The sequence below is a fragment of the Acomys russatus genome, chromosome 6 (assembly GCF_903995435.1).
Source record: "Acomys russatus chromosome 6, mAcoRus1.1, whole genome shotgun sequence".
Taxonomy (NCBI): domain Eukaryota; kingdom Metazoa; phylum Chordata; class Mammalia; order Rodentia; family Muridae; genus Acomys; species Acomys russatus.
Genome location: NC_067142.1, coordinates 58,757,264 through 58,782,631, shown reverse-complemented (window position 1 = coordinate 58,782,631; position 25,368 = coordinate 58,757,264). Strand labels below are relative to the sequence as shown.

General features: G+C 42.9%; 1 protein-coding gene across 5 annotated transcripts in view; it reads left to right on the top strand.

The window, feature by feature from the left end:
• The first annotated feature begins 5,730 nt into the window (after nt 1–5,730).
• The window catches only part of Dnm3 (dynamin 3), a 448,546-nt gene continuing 428,908 nt past the window's right edge, over nt 5,731–25,368 (top strand). For all 5 annotated transcript variants that reach the window (XM_051147697.1, XM_051147696.1, XM_051147695.1 and 2 more), the window contains exon 1: nt 5,731–6,072. In XM_051147697.1, coding sequence (XP_051003654.1) covers nt 5,912–6,072 — 161 coding nt within the window. In that variant the 5' untranslated portion in view covers nt 5,731–5,911. The remainder of the gene's footprint in view (nt 6,073–25,368) is intronic.

The following is a 25,368-nucleotide window of genomic DNA, read 5'->3' as shown; positions in this document are numbered from 1 at the left end:
GCTGGTGTCTTGGCATCTGGAATTGGAATGATTATATATCTAGGTGCTGGTTTCTGGATTTGTCTTTGTTGCTTGGGAGTTTTCTTACTTGGTTTCTGTTTCCTTTTTGCAGTTTTGGAGAGTGTGAAGCTTTTGTGTTGCCTGGTAGGAAATTTTCTTTGGACTTGATAGTTATGGCCACTGGAGGTTTCTAGTAAAGTATGTTTCTTGTTACTGGAAGCTGACATTAGGAATGGAGATAGTCTAGAGGTTTGAAGGGGTTCATAGGAGGGAGAAGAGGGGTTTTGTTTTTTTGTTTTTTGTTTGTTTGTTTGTTTGTTTTTGCTTTGTTTTGTTTTAAACCAGGATCTGGTTATTTTGCCTCCTTGGATTGGGGAGAGACACTGTCTTAAGAGAGGTCACCCCAGAGGGTCTGGTAAAGCTCTGGGCATGAGACTGGGGGTTTAGATCTAGTGGACCAGAAGGAGAAAATCTACAGAAAGCTACCTGGTTTCTTGGCAGGAGTGGTCTGTGGGTTAGTGGGGAGTGCCTGCTGGAGTTGGGGGCTGGGACAAAGCATTGAGTAGGGAAAAGGAGTCTACAAGGGGAAGACCTGTGGGATTCACTGGAGATGGGAGTAGGGCACAGGGAAGACTGCCTTGGGGTGCTGAGCTGAGGAAGAGACTGGAGGGTTGGAGAGAGAGAGAGAGAGAGAGAGAGAGACAGACAGACAGACAGAGACAGACACACGGATGGAGGTAGGGAAGGGAGGGAGGGAGGGATGGAGGGAGGGAGAGATGTCTGGTTTTCTGGTGGGCGTGGCCTGTGATTTAACAAGTGTGCCTGTTAGAGTTGGGGGCTGGGGTACAGCTACAGTGTGGTGGCAGTTAGGGGGCAAGGTCTGTGGCATCCACAGGAGACACAGGGCCTGGGGGAATGGGAGGCTGCTACAATAGGGGAGAGACTGAGGGATTGGGTTGGGAGAAACAGAGACTCACTTAACGTTTTAATTGGCTCTCTGTGTCATAAAGTAAAAATTTCATAAACATGATTTTAAATGAGATTTTTATATCTTATCACACACACACACACACACACACACACACACACACACAGTATTTATATGGAGGCCAATTCAATTGTAAATTGTGAAGATATGATTCAACAAGTGCGATTTAAAGCATTGAATAGCTTTCCTTTCAATGTGATTCTAAGTGATTCCAGATGAACACGTGTAGACAGACCTGCTTAGTAGAAGGAAGCACGGACAGTGTGCTAAATCATACACCTGACAGATGGTTCTCCCAGACCTTGCTTTCTCAGTGCTTTAAGTTCGCTCGCCACTGTTCTCTGCCCAGCAGAGTGTCAGTTTGACCATGTTTTGAGGAGACTACTGGTGAGTGTTCATCTGTCAGATCTCAAACAAAGAGAAGCCATTGGAGCAAGAGTCTGGAGGGGTTCTTCCACGGTTGTTTTGATGCCTGACAGTAGATGAGGCACATAAGCCATAAGGTAGGGAGTACTTACCTTCTAAGCCGACAGAAAGAAACAATACTGTCCGCGTCACACAGAATCTCTGCGCTGTCATTAAAATTGCTCATCGTGTTTGGCAAGACTGAAAGGCTTCTGCAAATGAGGTTGATTTTCAGAAAGGTCTAACATCCACACAAGGGAAAAACTTATGGAGAAAAGTGTGATGAGGCCGCATAGACTCTAAGTAGTATTCAGAGCAGTAGTATTATTACCCAGCTACTGAGTGGAAAGATAGCATGGCAAATGCTTACCATTTTGGTTCATCTCTGCTTCATAAAAATCATTGAATCACTGTGGGAAATAAACACGATGTGACTTTGTAATAATGTGATGGATTTTTAAGAACATGAATTCCTAAACTCATATATTCAAACATGGGATTTTTCTTGAGCATTTAAATATTTTTTTTCTAGGCCTATTTTCATTACTGAAAAAAATTTCTCATAGGGCATGCTTTCATCCTGCAGCATATTTAAAATATATGTCTGTGCATATACACAAATATTTATTATTTATAGATCTAATTTTGGAAATAGCCAGGCTTTGTAGAACTAAGTCCCAAAAACAAGGAAGGTGACCAAAATGGAGAAAATTCTGTTTCCTTCTGTTTATCTAAGGTGAAGTTTGACTATATCTCATGGAGGGTGACTTTCTTCCGGGAGTAGGGGTGGTGGGATACCATACATCAGTTTTAAGAGTTCCTCTTGGTTTATGTGGCATTCTTTCATTAATATCTCTTTTTTAAATAGTTTATTCTGATTACATCCCAATTGTTATCCCCTTCTTGTATCTCCCTCTTTCACCCTATTACCCTCCCCTAGGCCTGTGACAGAAGGGGACCTCCTCCCCGACCATATGATTACAGTCTATCGGTCTCATCCAGATAGCCTGCATCCCCTTCCTCTGAGTGCCACCAAGCCTCCCCACCAAGGGGAAGTGGTCAAATAGAGGGCACCAGAGTTCATGTCAGAGTCAGTACCTGCTCTTTACACAGCTGTGGAGAATGTGCTGTCCATTGGCTAGATCTGAGTAGGGAGTCTAGGATTACTGCATGCATTGTCCTCGGTTGGTACAGCAGTTTGTGCAGCCCCCTCCCCTCCTGGAGTCCATATCTGCCAGCCTTGATGGTCTTCTTGTAGGGTTCCTGGACTCTCTGGGCCCTTCTATTTTCCCATTCTTCCACATTTCCCTCACCTGGAATCCTAGTAGCAAGTCCCAGCATCTGTTCCAATCCCCTGCTGAGTGAAGACTCTCAGAGGACATCCATGTTGGGCTAGTATCCAATTATAAGTGAGTATATACCATGTGTATCTTTCTGGGTCTGAGTTAACTCACTCAGGATAATTATTTCTAGAGCCATCCATTTGCCTGCAAATTTCAAGATTTCCTTGTTTTTAAACAGCCAAGTAGTATTCCATAGTGTAAATTTACCACAGTTTCTTTATCCATTCTTCGACTGAGGGACATCTGGCTATTACAAATAAGGCTGCTATGAACATAGTTGAGCTTATGTCCTTGTTGTGTGGTGGAGCATCTTTTGGGTATATGCCCAGGAGTGGAATAGCTTGGTAAGGTTATCTCTTAGAATGACCATGAAATAAAATGCTCACTTTTGTATCAGTGTTCTGAAGGACTTAGTGAAACTCTTATCTTCTTACACACAGAGGCTGAAAAAGGCTTTGAACTTTTAGGAACTACCAGGAAAGTGGTGGTAACATAAATGTGAGAGCCAGGGAGAGCCACCTAGCATCTATCACTGGTGTTGTCACCAGACTCAGGTGACTGTATGATATGGTCAATAAACTGGACACTGATCATGCTCCACTCTTTAGCTTTCATATATATGGGAAAGGCAGAAGCCGTCTTTCTGTCAGTGTCCCCTCTGCTTTTCCCTTTCATACTTCTGGTTCCTGTTTGTTTCACCTGGATTAATTTATGGTTAGGAATCTACACCTTTGAAGGACCTTAGTTATTTCTGTGGGAATTCAGGTCCTCTTGGTGCTGTGTTACTGCAGAAGAATCTGGAAAAGGGAGGTAATGAGGGAAGGAAGTCGGCAAGAGTAGTTCTCAGTGGCTTCTTGAACTAATTGAACAGGACTGATTAGAGGTGTCCTATGGTTGATATAGTTTCTTTCTAATGCACTGTTAGCATCGTCTTGTACATTAGTGCTCAAAAGACTCTGGACAAGGGTTAGTGCACTCAGCTTTAGTCTTCATGTAGCATGTAGTGGGGTGCAGGAGGAGCCCAACAAAGACCATGTCTTTTCAGAAGCTATCCATGACCATCTGCAGATGAAATTTTTGCTCCCTGATTTCCATCCCATGTTCCTTTAAATAAACCCCACAGTAAGCTTGAGCTGTATAACAAAAATGCCATTGTGCTGTCACTTAAAAAGACATCCATTATCCAGTGTTCTCTGCGCTAGGAAGTTTAAAGTCAGGCTGTCTGCTGATCTGTCTTGGTGCAGACCATCTTTCTGCCTGGAAGATGGCTGCCTTCTTGCTGTGTCTTCATGTGGCAGATGAGGCTGGGCCTCTGGTATGTCTTTTATTACAGGAACCCTAGTTCTTTCAAACCAGAGTTTCTACCATCATGACTTCATTTAACCTAATCATTTCCTTGTATCGAATACTTCCACATTGGAAGGTTACAATGGCTACCTAATATTGACTGTCAACTTGTCAGGGTCTAGAATCATCATGGAAACAAACCTTTGGGTGTGTCTTTAAAAGATTATGTAGATTAGGTTAATTAAGGTGAGACTATTACACATGTAGGGGTTTCTGAGATTTCCTAGTGCATAGAAAGGAAAAATCTAGCTGTTTTCCAGCATTTTTTTCCTCTCTTCTTTCTCACTAGGGGATGCAGTGTGGCCAGCCTCCTCCCACTCCTGCCATAGATATCCCTGCTACCAGCTCCTGGAGAGCAATTGCCTGGAGAAATGTTTCCTCAGGGTCAGCACACAGAAGTTGCTGCAACAGTGGTCCATAGGAGCCAGGCTCCATCCCCAAACCGGGAGCAAAATGTGCGTCCGTGTGGTATTAGTTTTGCAGGAATGAAAATCACAAGACTGGGACAGTCATGAATCTTATGCCATGCTTCCAGAGAGCCACCGAGACTAGGCAACGTGAGGCAGGGTCCTTTCACTGTTGTTCTGGAGGGCCAGTAGTGCAAAGGTGATGCCTAAAGTACAGTGCGGATCCTGTAATGCTGGGGATGAAACACAGGTTTCTATGTAATCTCTAGCCTTTAAAGCCATTGAACAGTCATCAGATGGAGCATGTGCAAGACAAGCAAACATCGCACACAAAATCCTGAGAGGTGTCAATATTCAGAATGCACAGAAAAGAGGACCGCTGTAAGGAGGTGAGGAGGCATGGCTGTTTGTTTTTGTATCTCCATCACTGGGCACAGAGCTCTCTCAGTATGCGAAGTCTAACAGATCAAGTGCAGACCGCATGGTTATTGCTAGACTCCACAGCCAACCTCTTTGTTCCATCCAGGAGCTAAAAGGACAGCTAGCTAAGGCAAGGAGTCCCCAAAGCCAGAATGAGTGTGGTGGATTAAAGGGACACGGAACAAAAGGTTCAAAGAACTACATGTTAGCTTACAGGAGGTTGAGGGAGAAAGGCTAGTAAAGGTGAGTACTTCAATAAGGCCAGATAACTCAGCTCTCCAATGGAGGAAGAATTGACTCCAAAAGGCTAGCTTATCTCTGCCTCCCACAGCAATCTGGTGTTCTGGGGTAGCGTGTGAAACGTGAGATTTCCTTTTGGGAAGTGTATTCTGGTGCAGTACGGTGGTGGTGGTGGTGGTGGTGGTGGTGGTGGTGGTGGTGGTGGTGGTGGTGGTGGTGGTGGTGGTGGTGGTTGGTAGTGGTGGTGATGGTTGGTTGTGGTGGCAGTGCATGGTGAAGCTGATGACAATGCAGTTGTTAGCTGTTGTGAGTGCTTTCTTCTGGGCTTTGTTAGGGTGGCTCCTTGAAAAGGAACAGCAATGCCAGTTGGGAGTGCTTTTAGGGCATTCCTTGACCAAGTACAGTAACTCTGCCCTTTAGCCTGGGTGGTGGCATCTGGCCACAGCTGGGAGGCAGTGCTTGCACGCCTGGCCAGGGCTTTAGGGTTGGAAACTCTAGGGAGGAGCCGGAGAGGGGCGTGGCATGGGCGGGACAGTCTGAGAACCAGGCCACGCCTCTCTCGCCTTCTCGCCTGCGCAAGCGCGCTGTGGGCCGTTAGCTGTCAGAAGCCTAGCAGCGGGTGGCAGGGATCCGACGTCGGTGCCGGGACTCACTCAGCTGTCTGAGCCCCGCGCAGCGACAACCCGGATAAGCACCGCGAGGCCCCGGCTGCCTGCCAGGTCACAGAGTCGAGCGGGGACCTCTGAGGCCGCTCAGGCAAGATGGGGAACCGAGAGATGGAAGAGCTGATCCCGCTGGTGAACCGTCTGCAAGATGCCTTCTCGGCGCTGGGACAGAGCTGTCTGCTGGAGCTGCCGCAGATCGCCGTGGTGGGCGGCCAGAGCGCTGGCAAGAGCTCTGTGCTCGAGAACTTCGTGGGCAGGTGAGCGCACCAGGAGAGCGGTGGGGGCGCGTCCGTGGGGGCGCCCCTGCTTCAGGCCGTTGGAACGTGGAACGGTGTGGGGAGTCCTGGGGTGGACTAGAGGCTGCAGCGAATGAGGGCAGAGCAGTAGTGTCCCTGGAACGGGCGGGGTCGTCCGTGCTCTGGGCATCCTTATTCCCCGCATTCTCCACCCCGTGGTGACCCCCTGTCTGCCTTTCATCCTGCCATACAAAGCCATTTCCTCCCCACCCTCGTGGGGGAGTCGGGGTCCGCCCCGGGATCCACTTCCCTCGTTAGCTCTGTGCGCGCCAGCCCCTGGCAGCCTGGATGCGCAGCTCGGTGCTTTCCAGTCCCCTGCTCTTTCTTGGTCTCAACATCACCCCCTCCTTTTCCTGTCACCCTCCCGGAGGCTCTCAGTTTGGTTGTGGGGATGTACACCCTCCTCCGTTTTTCCCCTTCGCCCTGGCTCTCAAATCTTCTCAGATGTCTACTGTTTGAGACAGTCATCTCCTGCCCGGAGTGGGGAGGCGGGGTGTGTGAATCCAGAAATGCCTGTGGTGAAGGCTTGTCCAGAGATGCTTGCCTACCATTCGCCCTGGTAGCCAAAGAATAAACGGTGGTGTATTTGAGTGTGCACACGTTTACTGCTCATGCATGACTGAAAACCGGAGACCTCCAGGGGTGACCACGGACTTGCGATGTTCAGGTGCCCTGTCATGTCTGCACCATCTCAGAATTGACCAGAATCTTTCTCGCACTCTCACTACGGCCCCTCCCCCTGCATCCTCTTGCGTTCCGTTCCTTAAGCTCTTATTTATCCTGCTGGTCTTCAAGCTAACATACAGAATCCAAATCGTAGTTGTGGCCTCATGTTTTCCAATTAAAAAACAAAGAATTATTATCTTTTTTTAAGTCGGAAATCTACGTTTCTTCCGGTGAGCAATTCAGGAAGGATTAAGTTACCTTAATGGCCTTGCCGGAGGAGTGCATCATGAAGGCTGAAATCTGTTTCCCAGTAGTAAACTAGGTAGAATGTACAGCAGTAAAGACGGTGGGCTAGAGGGACGGGGGGAGGGGGGCAATCCGAGATTTCACTTTATTCTTTCATTTGCCTGGCGAGCCACTTGTGATGAGAGGGTTCCTGCTGCGGTTCTCCAGCCCTTTTTTCTTTTTGTTATTGCTTGGCAATGTGTAAACTGTAACGCTGACTATTCCCACGGTTTTGGGTGTGAGCACCATGAAGTGCGTTTTCTTTTTTTCTCGGATGATGCTCTATCTCTCAGGAGATACTCTTCATTTCTCTTGTTTCAATATGAACTAGAAAGATAAAAACGTAGAATTGCTGGTAATTGGCAGCTGTCCTTGGGTAGTTAGTTCCCTTAATCATGTTCCCTTGATTTTATAATTCATTTTGCTCACTAAAAAAGCAATAGGAAAATATTTTGCCTACGTCATCTCAGACTTCTGGTCTAAAGCAAGGAGTTACTTAATGGTAGTTATTCTTAAAAATCCTTAAAGATTAAAATTCTATTCCGAATATAACAGCCATGTTTTTATGCCTTTCCTATTATTTACTTAGATGAGCATGTATGATTAGTATATTTTGGTTTTGAACTTATTGCAAATTCTATGCACATGCCTCAGCTCTGCCCTCCAGGTTTGCAAATCCGAATAGTCTTCTTAATTCTTTTGTAACAAGAATAAAAATGGTGACACAGCAGAGTAATAGATTTAATTCTGAACATTTTTTCCAAAATAAAATTAAAAATAGGGGCCATAAAATCAGAGCACATATCAGAATGCATTAGTAATTTGTTGAACTTTATGAAGGTTTACCACGAATTACTTTAAAGATGATAAAGAAAATAATGAACATAAAAGAATATGCTTATTTACTAAGGACAGAAAGCCTTTATTAGCTGAAGAGTAGACCTGCCTAGCACAACTTAAATATTAAGGAGAAAACTTAATTAGAAGGTCATTTGACTTTAATACAGATTTCGGTCATTGAATTATTGAGAAATCTAATTTCTAATTATAACTCAACCTTAGGGGGTAAAAACCCTCTCCATTTCCAGGTTGGAGAGAAAAAAAAAAAAAAAAGATTTCATGTTTCACTGTAACCTTTTAACTTTTACTAACCGGGAATTTCATAACCAATATAAAGTTGTTTAGCGGGAGGGGGCGGGCCGGGTGGAAAAAAAAAAAAATAAAGTTGTTTAAAATAAAGTATTTTTCTCTACTCATAGCTGCCTTCATTTTAATGCTTGACTAATTGTGTAGTGGCCGAGTACAGTCAAGCACCAGGGTCTTCACTTGTGTAAATTGTTTGCTTCTGAGTTAAGCTCGTTCTCTTCAGGATACTGCTGCATTTATTCATTGACTTATTTACACTTAACAATCCACCTTCAGTAGCTAACCACATCTTTCCCACAAAAACAGTTTGCTTCTACTGATTTTTTTTATACCATCGAATGCATTTGAGCATGAATGTGTTTATTTAACTATCTGTAAAACCAATTTTGAGGTGACAAGTTTGAATTTGTTATGAATAAAATGCGTCATGAATGAACTACTTGTTGGTGGTTTTCTTGCTGAAGTGACAAATTTGCATATTAATGTGCTATAGTGTGAGTGGCTAGATTGTTTTGATTGTTCAGGATGAGCCTATATGCTGGCAGTGAGGAGCTGCTTACGGCCTAATACACAGCAAGTGAAACCCATGTTTTGAATGCAGACAGGTTCACCACCAGGCCCCACTCTGCCCATTGGCCTGGTGTGTAAATGGGAGAATTGAGTTTATTCAATTTATTCAGCTGCTTTCTTATTTATGTATTTGTATACACATTCTCGCCCTCCTTCCCAGCTGAACTCGGGGTCTTGTGCATGCCAGCCAAGCGCTCCACAAGTCAACTGTGTTTCCAACTCATTTCCCTTTCTATTTCTTTTTCAAAGACTTGACTCACCCTGTATCTTAGTTGGGCATTAAACTTTTGACTGTGCCCCGTCAGCCACTGTTGTAGTTGGGATTACAGGCCTGAGTCACCTGCACAAAGAGAAAAGATGTTGAGGCTTGGCTCTCACTACGTATGCTTAGAGAGCAGTAATGATAAAAATAATGGCTAATATTTACTGAGTGATTGCTACATGTTGGATACTATCTTGGGTCCTTTTATATGGATAACCTAATTTAATCCTCATAAAATTCCGAGGAGGTAGACATGCCCATTCATTTCATTTTACCTAACAGTAAATTAAAATGTAATGAGCGTGAACAAGTCGCTTGTGGCTAATTTGAGTTAATGTAAAAACTTCAGTTCAACCTGGGGTGTTTGAGTTCCTCAATGCGGTCTCTAAAACCTATGTGCCTTACTGTACTGCCCGTACATGGAGGCTTGTCAGTTCTCCCGGTTAATACTTGCAGCCTCTTCCTTACTGGTCTTGTAACTCTGGACACATGAACAAGAAACTGGTATATGGATAATTCTATTTCTATGACATCATGTACATAGCCTCTCTTAAAATCATTAATTAAAAGATACGTTTTTATTTACAAAAGTAGACATTCCTGAAGGTAGCAGTGAAGATATAAGTGGGCTGCTTCTTTAAGTGTATGTTTGGAGTACATCTAACTTATTTATTGAGGTGCTAAGTAAAAACTGTACCATCTCCTAATGTGCAAATGTTTTTAATGATACACTTGTTAGCAACATTGCTTGTTCAGTGCTAATTATATAGGCAGAAGATTTCATGTTATTTCATTCCAGTCTGAATGATAAACAGACCGCCAACTCTGAACATGTAGAAAAGATTTTGTGGTTAATGGAAACCAGATAAAAGTTTTTTTTTTTTTTTTTTTTTTTTTTTTAAATACTGACTGTACTGTTGGGAGTTTATTTAAATATGAAAATATCTCAATAATATTTATTTCTTTACAAGGTATATAAAGATGTTGGCTCTCTAGTTTGATGGAAACCATGAGTTGTTTGGTAATGCATGTGATCAGATAATTAAATCTGAAATGTACAGAGCTCAAGCATTAACCTACTGTTACCTCCTTTGATTTCATGAACATGTTTTAAAATGGTTAAGAGTCCTCTAATTGCAAACAAGATGGAAAGTTATTAAGCCAGAGTAGGTTTGTCTTGAGAGGTAGAGTTTTGTTAAAATATCAAAGCACGGAAGTTATTGGATTTTAAAAAAAGAAATGGCTTCTAAGATTATAGTTATTAGGTTAATGGGTGCTGACAATTAAAATGTGGTAACTCTTGAAAATTATGCTTAGAACTCTCCAAGGAACTATTCAGTAAAATATGAAAAATGGGAACTGTTCCTTATCTAACAAGTTGGTGGAACCCAAAATTACAAAGGCATTTGTGCTGAATCAGCATTATGTAATGCCTTCAAGGTTACCACAGGTTCACAGTTAGTAGGATGTATTCACCACAACCAATGTCCTTTATTTAAGCACCAGTAATGTATGAGAAGAAATATAGCCAAGTGAACTGGTTTCGACAATATCTTTGTTTTGGATTTATTTATGATTAGCCAATATAAAAACATGAAGTTGAAAGTCAGACCCCACTTTCCACTCAATTGTGGAGAATGTCCTGTCCACGCGAACTCTAGTGCCCCATATTTGACTACGTCCCCTGGATGGGGAGGCCTGGTGGCACTCAGAGGAAGGATAATAGACTACCAAGAAGAGACTTGATACCCTATGAGCATATACAGGGAGAGGAAGTCCCCCTCAGTCAGTCATAGGGGAGGGGAGTAAGGGGAAAATGGGAGGGAGGGAGGAATGGGAGGATACAAGGGACGGGATAACAATTGAGATATAATGTGAATAAATTAATAAAATATATTAAAAAGAAAACAAAAGAACATGAAGTTGGGGGACTGAGAAGATGGTTCAGTGATTAAGATTGCTTGCTGTGCAAGCATCTGGACCTGAGTTTGAATCCTCAGCCCTCACAGAAAGTTAGGTATGGCCTCGGGCGACCGTAACCTCAGAAACAAGTAGACTCTAGGAACTAGGACTAGAGTAAATTAGCCAGCCAGGCTACTCAGAACAGCAAGCTTCAGGTTCAGGGAGAGATGCCATCTCAAAAAATAAGATGGTGAGCAATGGAAGTCACCTGAGTCTCTGCCTTCCTCTGGCATGCACCCACATGCATATATGTGCATAGAACCCCCTCCACTTAGACATAATACAAATAATAATAAACAAAAGAATAAAGTTGATGCAGGGATGACGTCTCATGCCTATAAGGCTACTAAGGATGCAGGAGGTTGAGATGTGAGTTCCAGGGCATCCTGGGCTGTAGTGTGAAAACTCTTAACACTCGTCCCGCCAACCACCAACCACCACTATCATATCACAACTAAAAATGTTGGGCAGGCAGTTTTCCATAATTTCAGAGGAATGAAATGTGCCTAAATACTGTGTCCATTCCTAAAAAGTAGGGTACTGGGTTCTCTATCAATGAAATACAATATTAGATTTATGTATTAGTATGCTCTCTGATGCTAGAACAAAATTGTGGAGACTGGCTAATTTTTATAAAGATATGAGGTTTATTTACCTGAAAGTTTTAGAGGCTGGAGGCCCATTGTATCGTTTTGGTGAAGGCTTCATGGAAGAGAGCTTCACGGTGGACGTGTGTGCAAGAGAGGGACGGGTCTCATGGCAAGATGGGAAGTCTGAGAAAGAAAGAGAAGAGGGAATGGTTTTCTCTTATATTAACCATCTTGAGCGTTTACTGAAGTCCCACAGAACTGCGTCAATCACTTCAGTGATCAAAGACCCCAATGATCTCAACCATCTTTCCCAAGGCCTACTTCTTCAATGTTCTCCTACCCAGCTGGCCGTGGTGGCACATGCTTTTTTTAACCCCAGCACTGCAGAGGCAGGAAGATCTCTGTGAGTTTGAGGCCAGCCTGGCTTACAAAGCAAGTCCCGGACAGCCAAGGCCACAGAGAAACCCTGTCTCGATAAAAACAAAACAAAACAAAACAAAACACAGTAACAACAAAAGTTCTCCTACCTCTTACCGCTGCCATTGGAAGCCAAGCTTCTGAGACAAACCCCAGTCAAACCAGAGCAGCGTGATGCTTTTCTTAGACCTTACCTTTTGCTACTCTTAAACAGAGTTAACTTATGAGGTTTTAATTATTGTAATGGTCTTAACTTTTAAGAGGACCAAAGAGAGCCAGGAAAAGGGGACTTTCCCTTCCCCTATCACAACCAAATTAGAGTTGAAAGATAATGTACTGCATAGAATAATGTAATTTAATATTCTCTATAGACAGAGTTTTCCCATTTCCCCATCTAAGTCTATTTTGCAATTTCTCATGCTATCAACATTGATGTTAAAAATCCCAAAGGATTATGCCATTGTAAATACTTGTTTCATTAATAGAGAGAAGAGCAGACCAGTATTTACTTAGGTCTTCCTGGGTATGTAGGCCTGGACCCTGCTGTACAGCCCCCATATCTCTCAGTTCTTATGGTGTTCACATCCAAATGCCAATGGGGATAGAAGGCAGAGGCAGAGCGGAAAGTTATCTGTGTAGATCACGTGGCTACTGAGCAGCCAAACCTTGACATAACCTTGGACATTGGAATTCTTGAGAAATGCAGATATAACGTCAATTAACATCTGTTTATTGAACTCTAAGTATAGTGGGCATATATAACACACAGAAGTTGATGCATGTATGTGTGTATGCATGTATGTGTATATATGGAGAGAACCACTAAGCTGGTAAGGTGCCTCAGTGGGGAAAGGCATTTGTTCTGTCAGCTTGATGACCCGGCTATCTGTGGAACTCACATTAATTCGCTCTCTGACTTCCACATGTGTGCACGGCCCATGCACTCCCCAGCCCCACTAGTAATAAATAAAATAAGAGAACTGGCAGGATAAAGTATGAGATCGTAACTTTTACTTGAATATATATCATGAAAGCTGTTGAATACACTGTCAGTTAAATGGGATAAACACTTATAGCTTCCTTCTTTGTAAAATAAAACAGCCCTCCCCAAGCTGCAGGGTTTGAAAGCAATCTAGGATTTAAGCGGAAAGTAGGCAATATACGGGTTACCAGTGTCATCTTAGCTCAGGGCTACATGTACTGAAGTACCAATGTCAAGGCAGGGAGCTGGGGATCTGTGTCTCAGGGTCTGGCTTGGCAACAAGCCATTGAATTTAGACTGCCTTTTTAATCACAACGAGATACTGTACATTGGAGAGGGCCTGAGAGGAGAAAAACAGAAAACACTGCAGAGATTAAACCTATGACTGAGGGGTGAGGGGAGGTGCTCTTGCCTACACTGTGCTAGGAGATAATGCATGCTCTCACACACATACTCCCATGTACACACACTCACACACTCTCACAAACACACACACACCCATGCACACACACTTCTCCAAGGCACTAATTATGAAGAGAAACTCCATCTTATTATTTCAGTTTTAAAGTTTTAAAAATAAATTGGACACAAAAATGCCAGAGAAAAATTTCCAAAGGCAAACCTAAAAACATTGTCTTGTCCAGAAAGTATGAGAGGAAAAGGAGAAACTGCCTTTAAATAATGTGTATTAGCTGGGCATGGTGGCCTTTAATCCCAGCACTGTAAAGCCAGAGCCAGATGGATCTTTGTAAATTTGAGGCCAGCCTAGTCTACATATGGCCTTCCAGATTAGCCAGAACTACATAGCGAGAGCCTGCCTTACGTAAGTAAGTGTGTATGTGAGTACGTACGGGAGTGAGTATGTGAGTGAAGGAGTGAGTGTAGTTTTCAGAAACCATTTTCAACAAGCGAGAGTGTTTATTAATAGTACATTAGTGACAGTTTGCACACTTGTGCCTTTGTATAGCTTATCTTTTCTTCTTTTACCAGAAACAAGGTCTTTGGCATCATATAAGATCCATGTAAGAAACTTCCCTCTGGTTTAATTTTCACTCATTTCTTGTAGTTACACTAGGATACAGAGAATCCAAGAGATCTGTCCAAGGTCAGGAGAAGTCAGAGGGCTGGCTTTGGAACTTGATGTTCTGAACTGGTAGCTTTGTCTTCATTTTCATTGCCTTCTCTCCCTCCTTCTGCTGTCTTTGAGTGCCTCCCTCTGGCTCCCACCCTGCCTCCCCCTCTTCCCATTCCTCAGCAGTGTGGGACCAGCCCTTCTCCTCGATGCTCCCGAGCTACTCTTCCAGATAGCACAGCAGCACCGACAGTACAGTGCTTTTCCTTCACACAGGATGATAGGTAGAGACAGGGGGCACAGCTCCTCTCAGTTTTAGACCAGATAATTTTCTGATGTGGTAAACTCCTGAATAAAGTGCGAGATTTAGATGTTCAAATGGCACACTGGGTGTTAGCATCAAGGTGGTCAGCTAGAAAGATGAGCCTCTCATAATTATTGGCAGGACTTTTCTTAAATCAAGGCATGTTTCTGAAAAACCGTGTGTAAATAAACAACAGGACTGAGAAGGTCTCTACTTAAACAGATGAGTTTTAGGCAAAAAAAAAAAAAAAAAAAAAAAAAAAGCATTTCTGTAGCAAATATGCACCCTTCAGTTTTCCTGACTCATAGCCTTGCTTTTATTCTGTGTGCAGTCTTCAGGCGAACTGAATGGCATTAAGTTCTATCAATATCACTATATAAGTTATCTCAATCATGAGTTTTTAACAAGCATCGGCATTGTTTTAAATCTTATATGTTGCAGGGAGATCTCTACTTCCAGGTCCTGAAAGGGTGCCTCAGTGATTCCTGTGGCAGTATGCTCTGTCCCCGCTTCAAGGAAACGATGGACCGATGAGTTGCATATTTAGGCATACCAGAAGTAGTGCTTCTGAAGCACCCCTTTGTCTGTTGTCTCAGTGGATCGGAACACAAAGATACATTTAAATAAGTGATTTGATGGGTGACCGTCTTAGCGTTGCCATTGCTGTGACGAAACACCACAATGAAGGCAGCTTGGGTAGGAAAGGGTTTATTTGGCCTACATAGTCCATCACTGAAGGAAGTTAGGACAGGAACTCAAACAGGGCAGGAACCTGGAGGCAGGAGCTGATGCAGAGGCCATGGAGGGGGTGCTGCTCACTGGTTTCTCCTCATGGTTTGCTCAGCCTGTTTTCTTATAGAACCCAGGACCACCAGCCCAGGGACGGCACCACCCACAATGGGCAGGACCCTTCCCCATCAATCACTAGTTAAAAAATTCTTTACAGGCCTGCCAATAGCCGAATTGTATGGAGGCATTTAAAAGATTTATTTATTTATTTATTTATTTATTTATTTATTTATTTTTCCATTCATTCATTCAGTCATTCATTCTAGATTCTAATCATAGCTCCTTCTCTTCTCTCCTCCCACTCCCCAACTACTTCCCTCTTCCCCTATCCTCACTACCCTCTCTATCAGAAAAAGGGAGCCCTCCCCCACGAACCCACCTCAGCATGTCAAGTCACACCAGGACTGAATGCATCATCCTCTGGAGGCATTTTTCTTAAATGATGGTCTCTCCTCTCAGATGACTTTAGCTTGTGTTTAAGTTGACATAAATCTGCCCAACCCAGTGGCCAATCTTGTTTATGGTTTGTGGTTTTCTCAGAGAGCCCTGGAGAGCAACTTTTGAAAAGGTGTCATCACATTATGGTGCTAGAGCCAGGGCTTGGCTGACTGGAGCCTGCGTCTCATCTCTAACACTTACCAGTATAGGAGGCCTTACCAGTAAGTTAGCCTCCTTGGGATTTAGCTTACACATTAATAATTTTAGACGTGTGTGTGTGTGTGTGTGTGTGTGTGTGTGTGTGTGTGTGTGTGAATTCTAAGATGGTGCCTTGTATCTGGCCCAAAGGATACATTCAATAAATTAGAATGAATAGCTTAAATCTTTTATTTAGACTAGCGAAGCCAAGCATGGTAGTTCACTCCTGTAATCTCATTGCCTGGGAAGCTAAGGCAGGAGGTTTGCCATGAGTTTCACATGCCTGGCTAAGATGGTGAGTTACATCCAGGCCAGTGTGAGATACAGTGTGAGATCCAATAAACAAACAAAACTAAATAAAAAACAAAAGCAGAACCAAGCCAACAACAAGAACAGCAAAAAACAACCCATCCCAAGAAAATGTAGGAATGACCATGTGTAGTTGCAGTCTGGTGTGTGTGTGTGTGTGTGTGTGTGTGTGTGTGTGTGTGTGTGTGTGTGTGTTTGAATGTTATAAAATTACAGTTGCGTCAAAATGCACTTTTAGATTAGATTAAATTAGTGCATATTTGGAACTTCCTGAGAGAAACAGTTTTTCACAATTCAGCACTATCACAGTGTAAGTATTTTCTTTCAATAGATACATATACATAAATTAGATTTAGATTACTTTTCCCTTCCAGCAGTTTCAAAGCACATTTTGTTTATTAATTCATTAATCTTTACAAGTTCCCTGAGAGGGTAGTAAAGCATATTTTGTTAATTTAATTTATAAATGAAAGCCATTAAATTGGAAAAAAAATTAAGTGACACACAAGGAGTCCCATGGTGAATCCTAGAGACATGAATGTAATGGAATTAGAAGCAAAAATAATAGAATGAATTTTGCAGACATTCTTAGCTACCCTAGAGAATATATTTTTATTACTTTAAAAACTATTTATTTTGTGTGCACACAAGTGTGCGTGAGTGTGGTGGTTGTATGTGTGCATGTATGTGTGTGTGTGTTGGTGCTCACACCACAGAGGTCAGAGGACAACTCATGCAGTTGCTTCCCTCCTTCTACTGTGTGGTTTCCAGAGATGGAGTTCAGGTTGTGAGGGTTGGCAGCAGGCTCCTTTGCCCACTGAGCCATCTTGCTGGCTAGGGAATAGGGTTTAAAGGTATTGGTTTCTGTTATATGAAGCATACCATTTTTTAGAGTGTATTTTCTTATTTGGAAATGTTAGGTCTCTCTCTTACACACACACACACACACACACACACACACACACACACACACACACCATCTTTCTAGACCTGCCTGAAGTCTAACTGCTGTGAGAATAAGGAACACTGCTAAGTGTGCTTGTGGATTTGGTTGGTACTGCGGGAGGCCCTTCCTGTGTATGTGTTGGAGGAATGCCCCAGGTAAGCTGAGATAGTGTGATGGCGTCTTCCATAGCTGGCTTGTCTGCCTAGCTCCCACTGATGTCAAGTGTCCTTGTGCATATGTCTTTGCAGAGTTCGTCCTATGTGATAGGGTTCCTGTCTATTTTCCCAGTTATATGCAGTTTCCTGTTGTTGTTGTTGTTTTTATTATTAATGAGATGCTGGAATACAGTGAGTGCATTAGCTATACGGTCCTTTACAAGACACTGATCTAAGCTGACATTTATTCTCTTTATTTAAAAAAAATTGTTGTGAATGGGTGAAGGAAACATGGGATTGCATCAGTGCTTTTCCAAGTATGGGCTGAATAGTGGTTGGTTTTCCTGTCCCTGTGATAAAATATCCTGACAAAGGCAACTTAAGGCAGAGAAACGATTCCCTTTGGACCACAGCATGAGGGCATAGTCCAACATGGTGGGGCAGTCACAGCAACAGGAGCTTTGGGAACCACTGCTCAGCTAGCCCTTTCCTTTTTATGCAGTCCAGGGCACAAGCTCCTGGAGTGGTGTTTTCTACTTGTAGGGTAGGTCTTCCCACCACAGCTAAAGCCATCAAGATGATCCCTCATAGATATTTCTGGAGGTTTGTCTCCAAGGTAACTTCATATACTGTTGACAATAAACTTTAACCACAAAGGTTACAACCTGTTAGTGGGCCATGGTGTCCAAGCAGTTGGTTGGGATAGCCTAGGCTACTTCTTAGGTAGCAGTGACAGGTATTTGTAAATACGTGCCAGGCAGCTTTAATCTTTTCTCTGGTTTTTCTTTAAGCTGTTGAATGTGTTTGTACTATTATAAACCCAGTGCTCTTCTAGTCCTCTGTTGATTCTGAATTTAAATGATTGCATTTATCTTTTCCTTACAGTAGGCTCAATTCCCATTATACTGTCCTGTGAGGATGAATTAAAACGGAGGTCATTTTAGCATAATTTTTTGAATTACTGTCATTTAATTGAAAGAGTAGAATGTGTATGTAATAAAATTGAGCCACTCTCAAAGTATATGCATTAAAATTGCCCTTTGTCCACAGAGGCTTCTAAGATATTTCATTTACCTTCATGCCTACCAGATTCCTTCTGGGCTTGTGTTTTCTTTATATGTTCACATGTGTATGTGGGTGCACATGTGGGAAGATCAAAGTTCAGTATCCAATGTCTTTCTTAATTGCTTTCCATCTTAATTTTTGAGCGAGGGTCTCTCCCAGAGCCCAGAGCTCACACATTTGACTAGACAGCCAATGAACTCTAGGGATCGTCCGCTCTTCACCTCCCTAGTGCTGTGTTTACAGACATCTAAACTCAGGTGCGTATGCTTGTCTGGTGGGTACTCTTCTGGCTGAGCTGCTTCCCCAGCCCAGAGTTTATATTCTCATTATGTGAAATTTAATTTTGAGGGCAGAGAGAGTCTAATAAACTGCTTTGTGCATAGCTGACAGAAGCAACCGAGAGCTCTGTTTGAATACTGCTAGCAGATGGGTTTGCTTGGTGGCCTTGTCTCTTCTTTAAGAATCATGTTTTGATAGACCACTGTATGTCAGAATAGTGGGGGCTCTCTGGGTGAAGTTGCCGCTTCAGAAATTTGGTACCAAATAGACTCTGATCTGCAGGCACGGCACCATTATCAGCAGGGCAAACAAATGGGATGCTAATCTGTATTATGGACTTGGTGGGATTTAGAGTCACAAGAGCCGAGCTCCTAGGTGTGCCTGGGTGATTGTTTTCAGAGATGCTTAGCTGAGGAGCTGGTGCCAAACATCTCTAGAAGTCAGAGTTGGAACAAATGGTTTGAAATTACAGGAAGATTTAAACTTCACATAAGGGTGACTGTTTGCTTTAGCAGGTAAAGAGTTCTAGGCAGCGCTGCACCCACAGGAGCCAGGGGATGATTGCACAGTCACTGGCCGCTAGGTGACTGACAGCTGGAGGTGGACTGGGCGAAAACACTTCGAAGATTCTTTTCAGCAGGGTGTGATTAAGCTTAGTGGGTCTCAGAGAGGACCCTGGGTTTAAAAGATGCATGCTTTATTTTTATAGGCTTTGCCTAGGTATCCGACAGACACATAGAGTTGCTAAGACCTCCCTGGGTCTATCCTTTTAGGTACTTAAAATAAAAAAGTTGGTAGCTCTTAGTGTGTTGGAGACAAAACAGAATTGCTTATAGTATGGTTTATTGAAGGAAACAGCTGTAGATAAGGCTCTCAGGAGTGAACTGTATTACTTGAAAACAAGAATTGACCTCGGGCTTGGTGGCAGGTTATTTACTCACTGAGCCATCTTGCTGCCCTCAGGGTCTCTCAAGTATCTCACTCATAGAGAAGTAAGCTGGGAAATGCATGTAAAGTGCATTCATGTGTGTTCATGCTTGTTACTCTAACCTGAGCAAACAAGGTTAAAAGAGGAAAATTTTTGTTCTGGCTCAGGGTGTCAAGAATTCAGGCCATAATTAGCTGGCTCCATTGAAGTGGGCCTTTTGGTAAGGTAAGGCAGAATAAACAAGGCAGTGAGGGTATGTGATGTATGAGGCTTCTGACCTCATAGCAGCTAGGAAAAGGGAAATGGGGGACAATGGAGACAAGAAATAGCCTTCAGAGGCATGCCCACCCCCCGCAGAGAGATGCTTCCTTAATCAGGTCCCATCTTCCATACTTTCATCACCTCCCAATAGTCTATTCAATGATGAATCGACCAATGGGTTAATTCATTGGTTAGATCAAGGCCCTATGATCCAATCAGTTCCCCAAGTCCCCACCTCTGAACATCACATCAAGACCTAATTCTTTTGGTGGATACTTCATATCTAAACCATAAAGCACACAGCATTCAGGGCCATTATTGATGAGTACAGGGTGTAGGAGGACTTTGGTGCCTATAGACTTCAGTGTCATAGATAATAAACAAGAACTCATCTCCATGTAGAATCCAAGAAAGAGTTCATGAAAAGGGCTGTGATTTAAGATACATATTAAAGTGTATGCATCTGATAACTCAAGATGGGGCCAGAGGCACAGGGCGAGAATTTTTTTTTTTTTTTTTTTTTTTTTAATGGAACAGAGACCTTCCCATCAGCCTTAGACGGGGGAATGATGGGCGCTACCTGGAAGGGTGAATTGAGTCCTATGTTGGGTTGCTAAGATGAGAAACTGGTACTTAGCCCAAGAAATGATGAGACCTATCAATATTTATGAGCGATGCTGTGGAGCCAGGTTTTAGGGAGATTAAGATGATGACACACTTAATGGCATACACGGATGTAGGAGGTATCAGGGACACTGAAGAAAAATGACTAATGTAACAGTGATGGAGGTGTAAGCTTGTAATTTTTTCCCCAATAAAAACAGAAAAGAGGTCATTTCAGAGATAATCTGTTATTACCAAGGTTCAATGAAGAAAAACCAGAGACAGGAGTCCACATAATTTTAAACTTTGTCTAGGCCCCTGGAGAGATGTTAGTATAACTTATACAGATAAGTATATGTGCAGAAGGAAGGAAGGCACCCTCCCGCCACTTCCAACTGTTCGAATCTTTCACTATAGCTGGGCCTGATGGAGTAGGCTGATTCATAATCCTAGCAAGGCCATCCTGAGTTACATAGCAAGTCAAGGCTTTTCCTTTCTCAAAATAAAAAATAAGTTAAGAATATGACTGGGTATATAGCTCAGTATAGAATGCTTGCCTAGCATGCATGAGGTTGACCCCAGAAGTACAAGATAAATAAATAAATATTTTGCTCTATTACATGTCCAGGGGCAGCCATGAAGCACCCCATATGACCGCCCTGGCTATACTGGTTGTGACCTCCAGCAGCTCCCACTCCCTCTTTGTTAAGCAGTTGACTATCTCCATCTATTGATTCACCATCAGTACTGGGCCACAGAAGTGGACTGAAGACCTTCCATTAGCATTCTGCATTGTGTCTTGTGTTTGGGGCAATATTGTTTATGGACTGTTATAGACTTGGTGTTTGGACCGCCCCCCCCCGCCCCACCCCACCCCAGAGCTTATATGGAAGTCAGATCCTGCAATGTGACCCTGTTAGAGACTGGCCCAAAAGGAAGTGATTAAGAGGTCAGACACATGGGGTCTTGTGCTACAAGGATTAGTGACCTAAAGAAAGTCGTTCTCAACCTTCCTAATGCTGTGGACCTTTAATACAGTTCCTCATCTTGCAGTGGCCCACAAACATAAAATTATTTTCACTGCTACTTCATACCTATAATTTTGTTACCATTATGAATCATAATGTATCTAATATCTAATATTCAGATGGTCTTAGGGAATCCCTGTGAAAGAGTTGCTGACCCTACCCCCACCCCAACACACAAAGAGGTCATGACCCACAGGTTGAGAACCACTGCCTTAAAAGACAAGGCGTCAGGGATTCCCTTTGCTTCTGTGAGCCCAAGAAGACAAGGTCACATGAGCTCCAGAAGGAAGCAGACATCTACAATCTGGGAAGAGTGATTCAACCTTGTTTTTAGATTTCTGGCCTCCACAATAGTCAGGAAATAAATTAGTGTTGTTTAAGCCACAGTGCCTGTGGCATTTCGCTACGGAAGCCTGAGCAGACTAATGCAGCTGCTTAGTTCTTATTGAGTTTTCGCTAGTTAAATTGGTGATGTGACTTAGATGAATTGGCACTGAGTGAGGATCTTGGCTTTAAGGAAGAGCTTTAGTTTTTTACCTAGGGAAAAAAAATTGGCTCGTGAACTCTTGCCTTTGGCAAACTAAAGGCCGTAGTTATGCTCTCTATAGAGTCGTCCCTTCTCTCAGGAACCACATAGATTTGAATGATTAGGGGAAAGTGTTACTTAAAAGATGGCCCATCCCAGGACCCCCTCCTTGAGGGAAAGCACATGAAAATGTGTGTAATATTTTCCCCAAGGAACTTATCAGTTAAAGGTTCCTGGGCTCCCCTCACAGAGCCTGGTGCACTGGCTCTGGAACCAAGCCAGGACAAGCTGTATTTTTCCAAAGCTCTCTTTGGAAGTGCTTCTGATAAACAGCCAGATCTGAGAGCTGCCAATCACCATTTCCACAGCTCTATTAATTCTGCTGTGGATGGGCAATGCACTGTGTCTTTTCTCCCCCATTATTACACTGAAACTGCCCTTGTTAGGGTCACTGATTTCCCTATATGCTATCCTGATCTCCAAATATACTTGTGCTTAATTGTGAGTTCCTGTAATCACTGACTGAGTTAAAGTGATCGTCACTGACCTTCAGACCTACAGTTACAGACTCATATTGGCTTCTCTATCTGTAATCCTCCGCACAGCCATAACGTGATTGAAATGTGCCATAGTTTAAATCTTGAGTGCCCTGGGGAGGCCTGCATATTAAAGTCTTGGTGGCATTAAAGCCTGCGCACTATTGGGAGGTAGAACTTTTTACAAGGTGAGGCCTTACAGAAGAAAGCTGAGCCACATGTGGCAAACCTTTGATGGGGTATGTACTAGTTATTTTACTATTGCTGGACTAAGGCAGCATGAACAAGGCAACTTATAAAAGAAACACTTAACTGGGCTCAGGGTTCCAGAAGGCTAGGGTGCATGATGGGAGAGTGGAGGCATGGCAGCAGGAACAGTTGAGAGTGCACAGCTTGCATTGCAAGCAGGACACAGAATGCATGGGAAGAGGGTGGAGGCTTTTGAGGTCCTAAAGCTCAATCCTGTGACACAACAAGGCTATATCTCCTAATCCTTCCCAAATAGTTCCACCAACTGAGGACCAAGTATTCAAACATATGAGCCTATGGGGGGGGTGGCATCTTAGTTTGAGTTATTTTTGCTTTGTTGAAAAATCATGACCAACAACTTGGGGAGGAAAGAGTTTGTTTTGCTTACATATGCCGAGTTATATTCTATTGAGGGAAGCCAGGGTTGAACTCAACAAGGCAGGAACCTAGATGCAGGAGCTGATGCAGAACCCCCCCCCCCCCCAGCATACTCTGCCTGCTTTCTTAGAGAACCTAGGACCACCAGCCCAGGGTGGTACTACCCCCAATTCAGCTGGGCTCTCCCCCATCAATCACTAAATAAAGAAATGCCCCCTAGGCTTGTCTGTTTACAGCCTGATCTTAAGGAGGCATTTTCTCAACTGAGGTTCTCTCCTCTCAGATGACTATAGCATGGGCCAAGTTGACATACAAACTAGCCAATGCAAGGAGACAATCATATTCAAATTACCACAGGGTATATTAGGATCCTCTTTCGTTTGTTTCCTGATCATCATGAGATGAATAGTTTTTCCCCCCCTTTTGCTAGGATATTATGTTGCCTCAATACAGGTCCCTAAGCTATGGGGACAGGTGACCATGGACAGAAACTCTGTGAGTGTGGACCAAGACAAACCTTACCTCCACAGCATTGCTTTGTAGCAGGTGTTTTGTTCACAGTGGTGAAAAGCTACGTGACCCAGTAAGAAAGTCAAATAAAGTGACTATTGTATTAAGATACCAAGTTTCTTGGTGTATCATAGAAGGCCTTGAATGGTCCAGCCTTTCAAGATTATCTGCTGTTATTCTTGATTAGTTACCCCCTACACACACACACACACACACACACACACACACACACACACATTTCCTTGCTCTCATTCATGTGCATCTCTTTGTAGGCATAATATTATGGCTCATGGCCAATTTCTCATATTTAACTCAAATCTCTTTTTCTCTAGGAGGCCTCAGTTGCCTCCCACACACTGTTTCCTAGGTTATTTGTCTCTCTCCTGGGCATCCAGAATTCTCTCTGTGTTTCTTTAATTTATACTTACTATATTGCATGCAATTATCTTTGTTGCTTTACTACTCAATTGCAAACTCCTTAAGGGCAGAATCTCTTGTATTCGTTACTCTTCACTTCCAGTGCCTGGCAACTTCTAATAAATACTGAGTGAATTAACCATCAAATGGAATGGCGAGGTTGCAGGCTATATCACAGTTGACTTCTTGGCAACACACGATGTGGTCGTTTGAGCGTACCCCGTCTTAAGCATCAGAAAGGCACGAATAAGAAAGCAGGGACACAACCTTTTTCATCAGCGTTCTTTCAGTCTAACAGAGACCTAGAGTTGTCAGGGAAATGGGCATCTAAGAATTGGCCCAGCTGCTGTGACAGCAACCACTGGGATACAGGGCAAACATGAAAGAAAGGAATGTAGAGGTTTGCCAGGAAAGCTACCATCAGGTGACACTTTATCTGGGGACAAGGACTCAGCCATGAAAAGATTGAGGAGTAAGTATTGTTTCCATCAGAAGGAACACTGTGTGACAAGCATCTGTAGTGTCTCAGAATCGAGTGGTGGTGAAACGTCAGGGAAAGGTGATGGAAGGAAGTTAAGTAGGTTTTTTTTGGAGCCCAGAATAGGTTTAGGGTCTATCCAGAGCACTGTGATAAGCACAGAAGGGAGGATTTTAATCAGGGCAATGACATAATCTGACTTACATTTCAGAAAGAGCACTCTAGGTCAGTGCTATTGAAGAGAGTAGCGGGTGTGTACCCCAAAGGTGCCACTGTAGCTAATATGCCAGAGAAACTGGGATTGCAATTGTATGTAGTTTTAGTTACTTCATGCCTATAAGTTAAAAGCAGTGGCTTTAGTTATTGCAAAACACGAGTAGGATTTGGCACCTGAAGCTTCTTTTCCAACTGTAAGCTTTCTAAATGTTCAATATTGATCAAGGGTTTCTGATGAAATGCAAGCATGCTGTCTGAGAGGTGCATTTACAATACATGCCAAATTATGAAAAGTCAGGTGATTGATATATATATATATATGCACTTATATATGCATATACACACATATGCTGGGGATATGGTGGACAGTTGAGATGGTTTCATGTAACCTCACATTGAGGCTGGCCTTGACTTTCTGATTGTCCCACTTCCATAATTCTGAAATTGTAGGGATGTGGTACTATTTCTGGATAAAATGTCTTCTTAAGATTTTCATATGATTTACATACTAAAATAAATACATTTTGGAGTAGCAAGTTAAATAAATGTGTTTCCAAGTTTGATTTTTATTTGTTTCTCCTTCCTTTTCATAAGTTAGCTATTAGAATGTTAAAATATTTAAGGTTTCTTACAGGAGTCCTGTTAATGTCCCCTTAGACCAGCAGTGCAGTAGATGCTGTGAGGACCCTGGG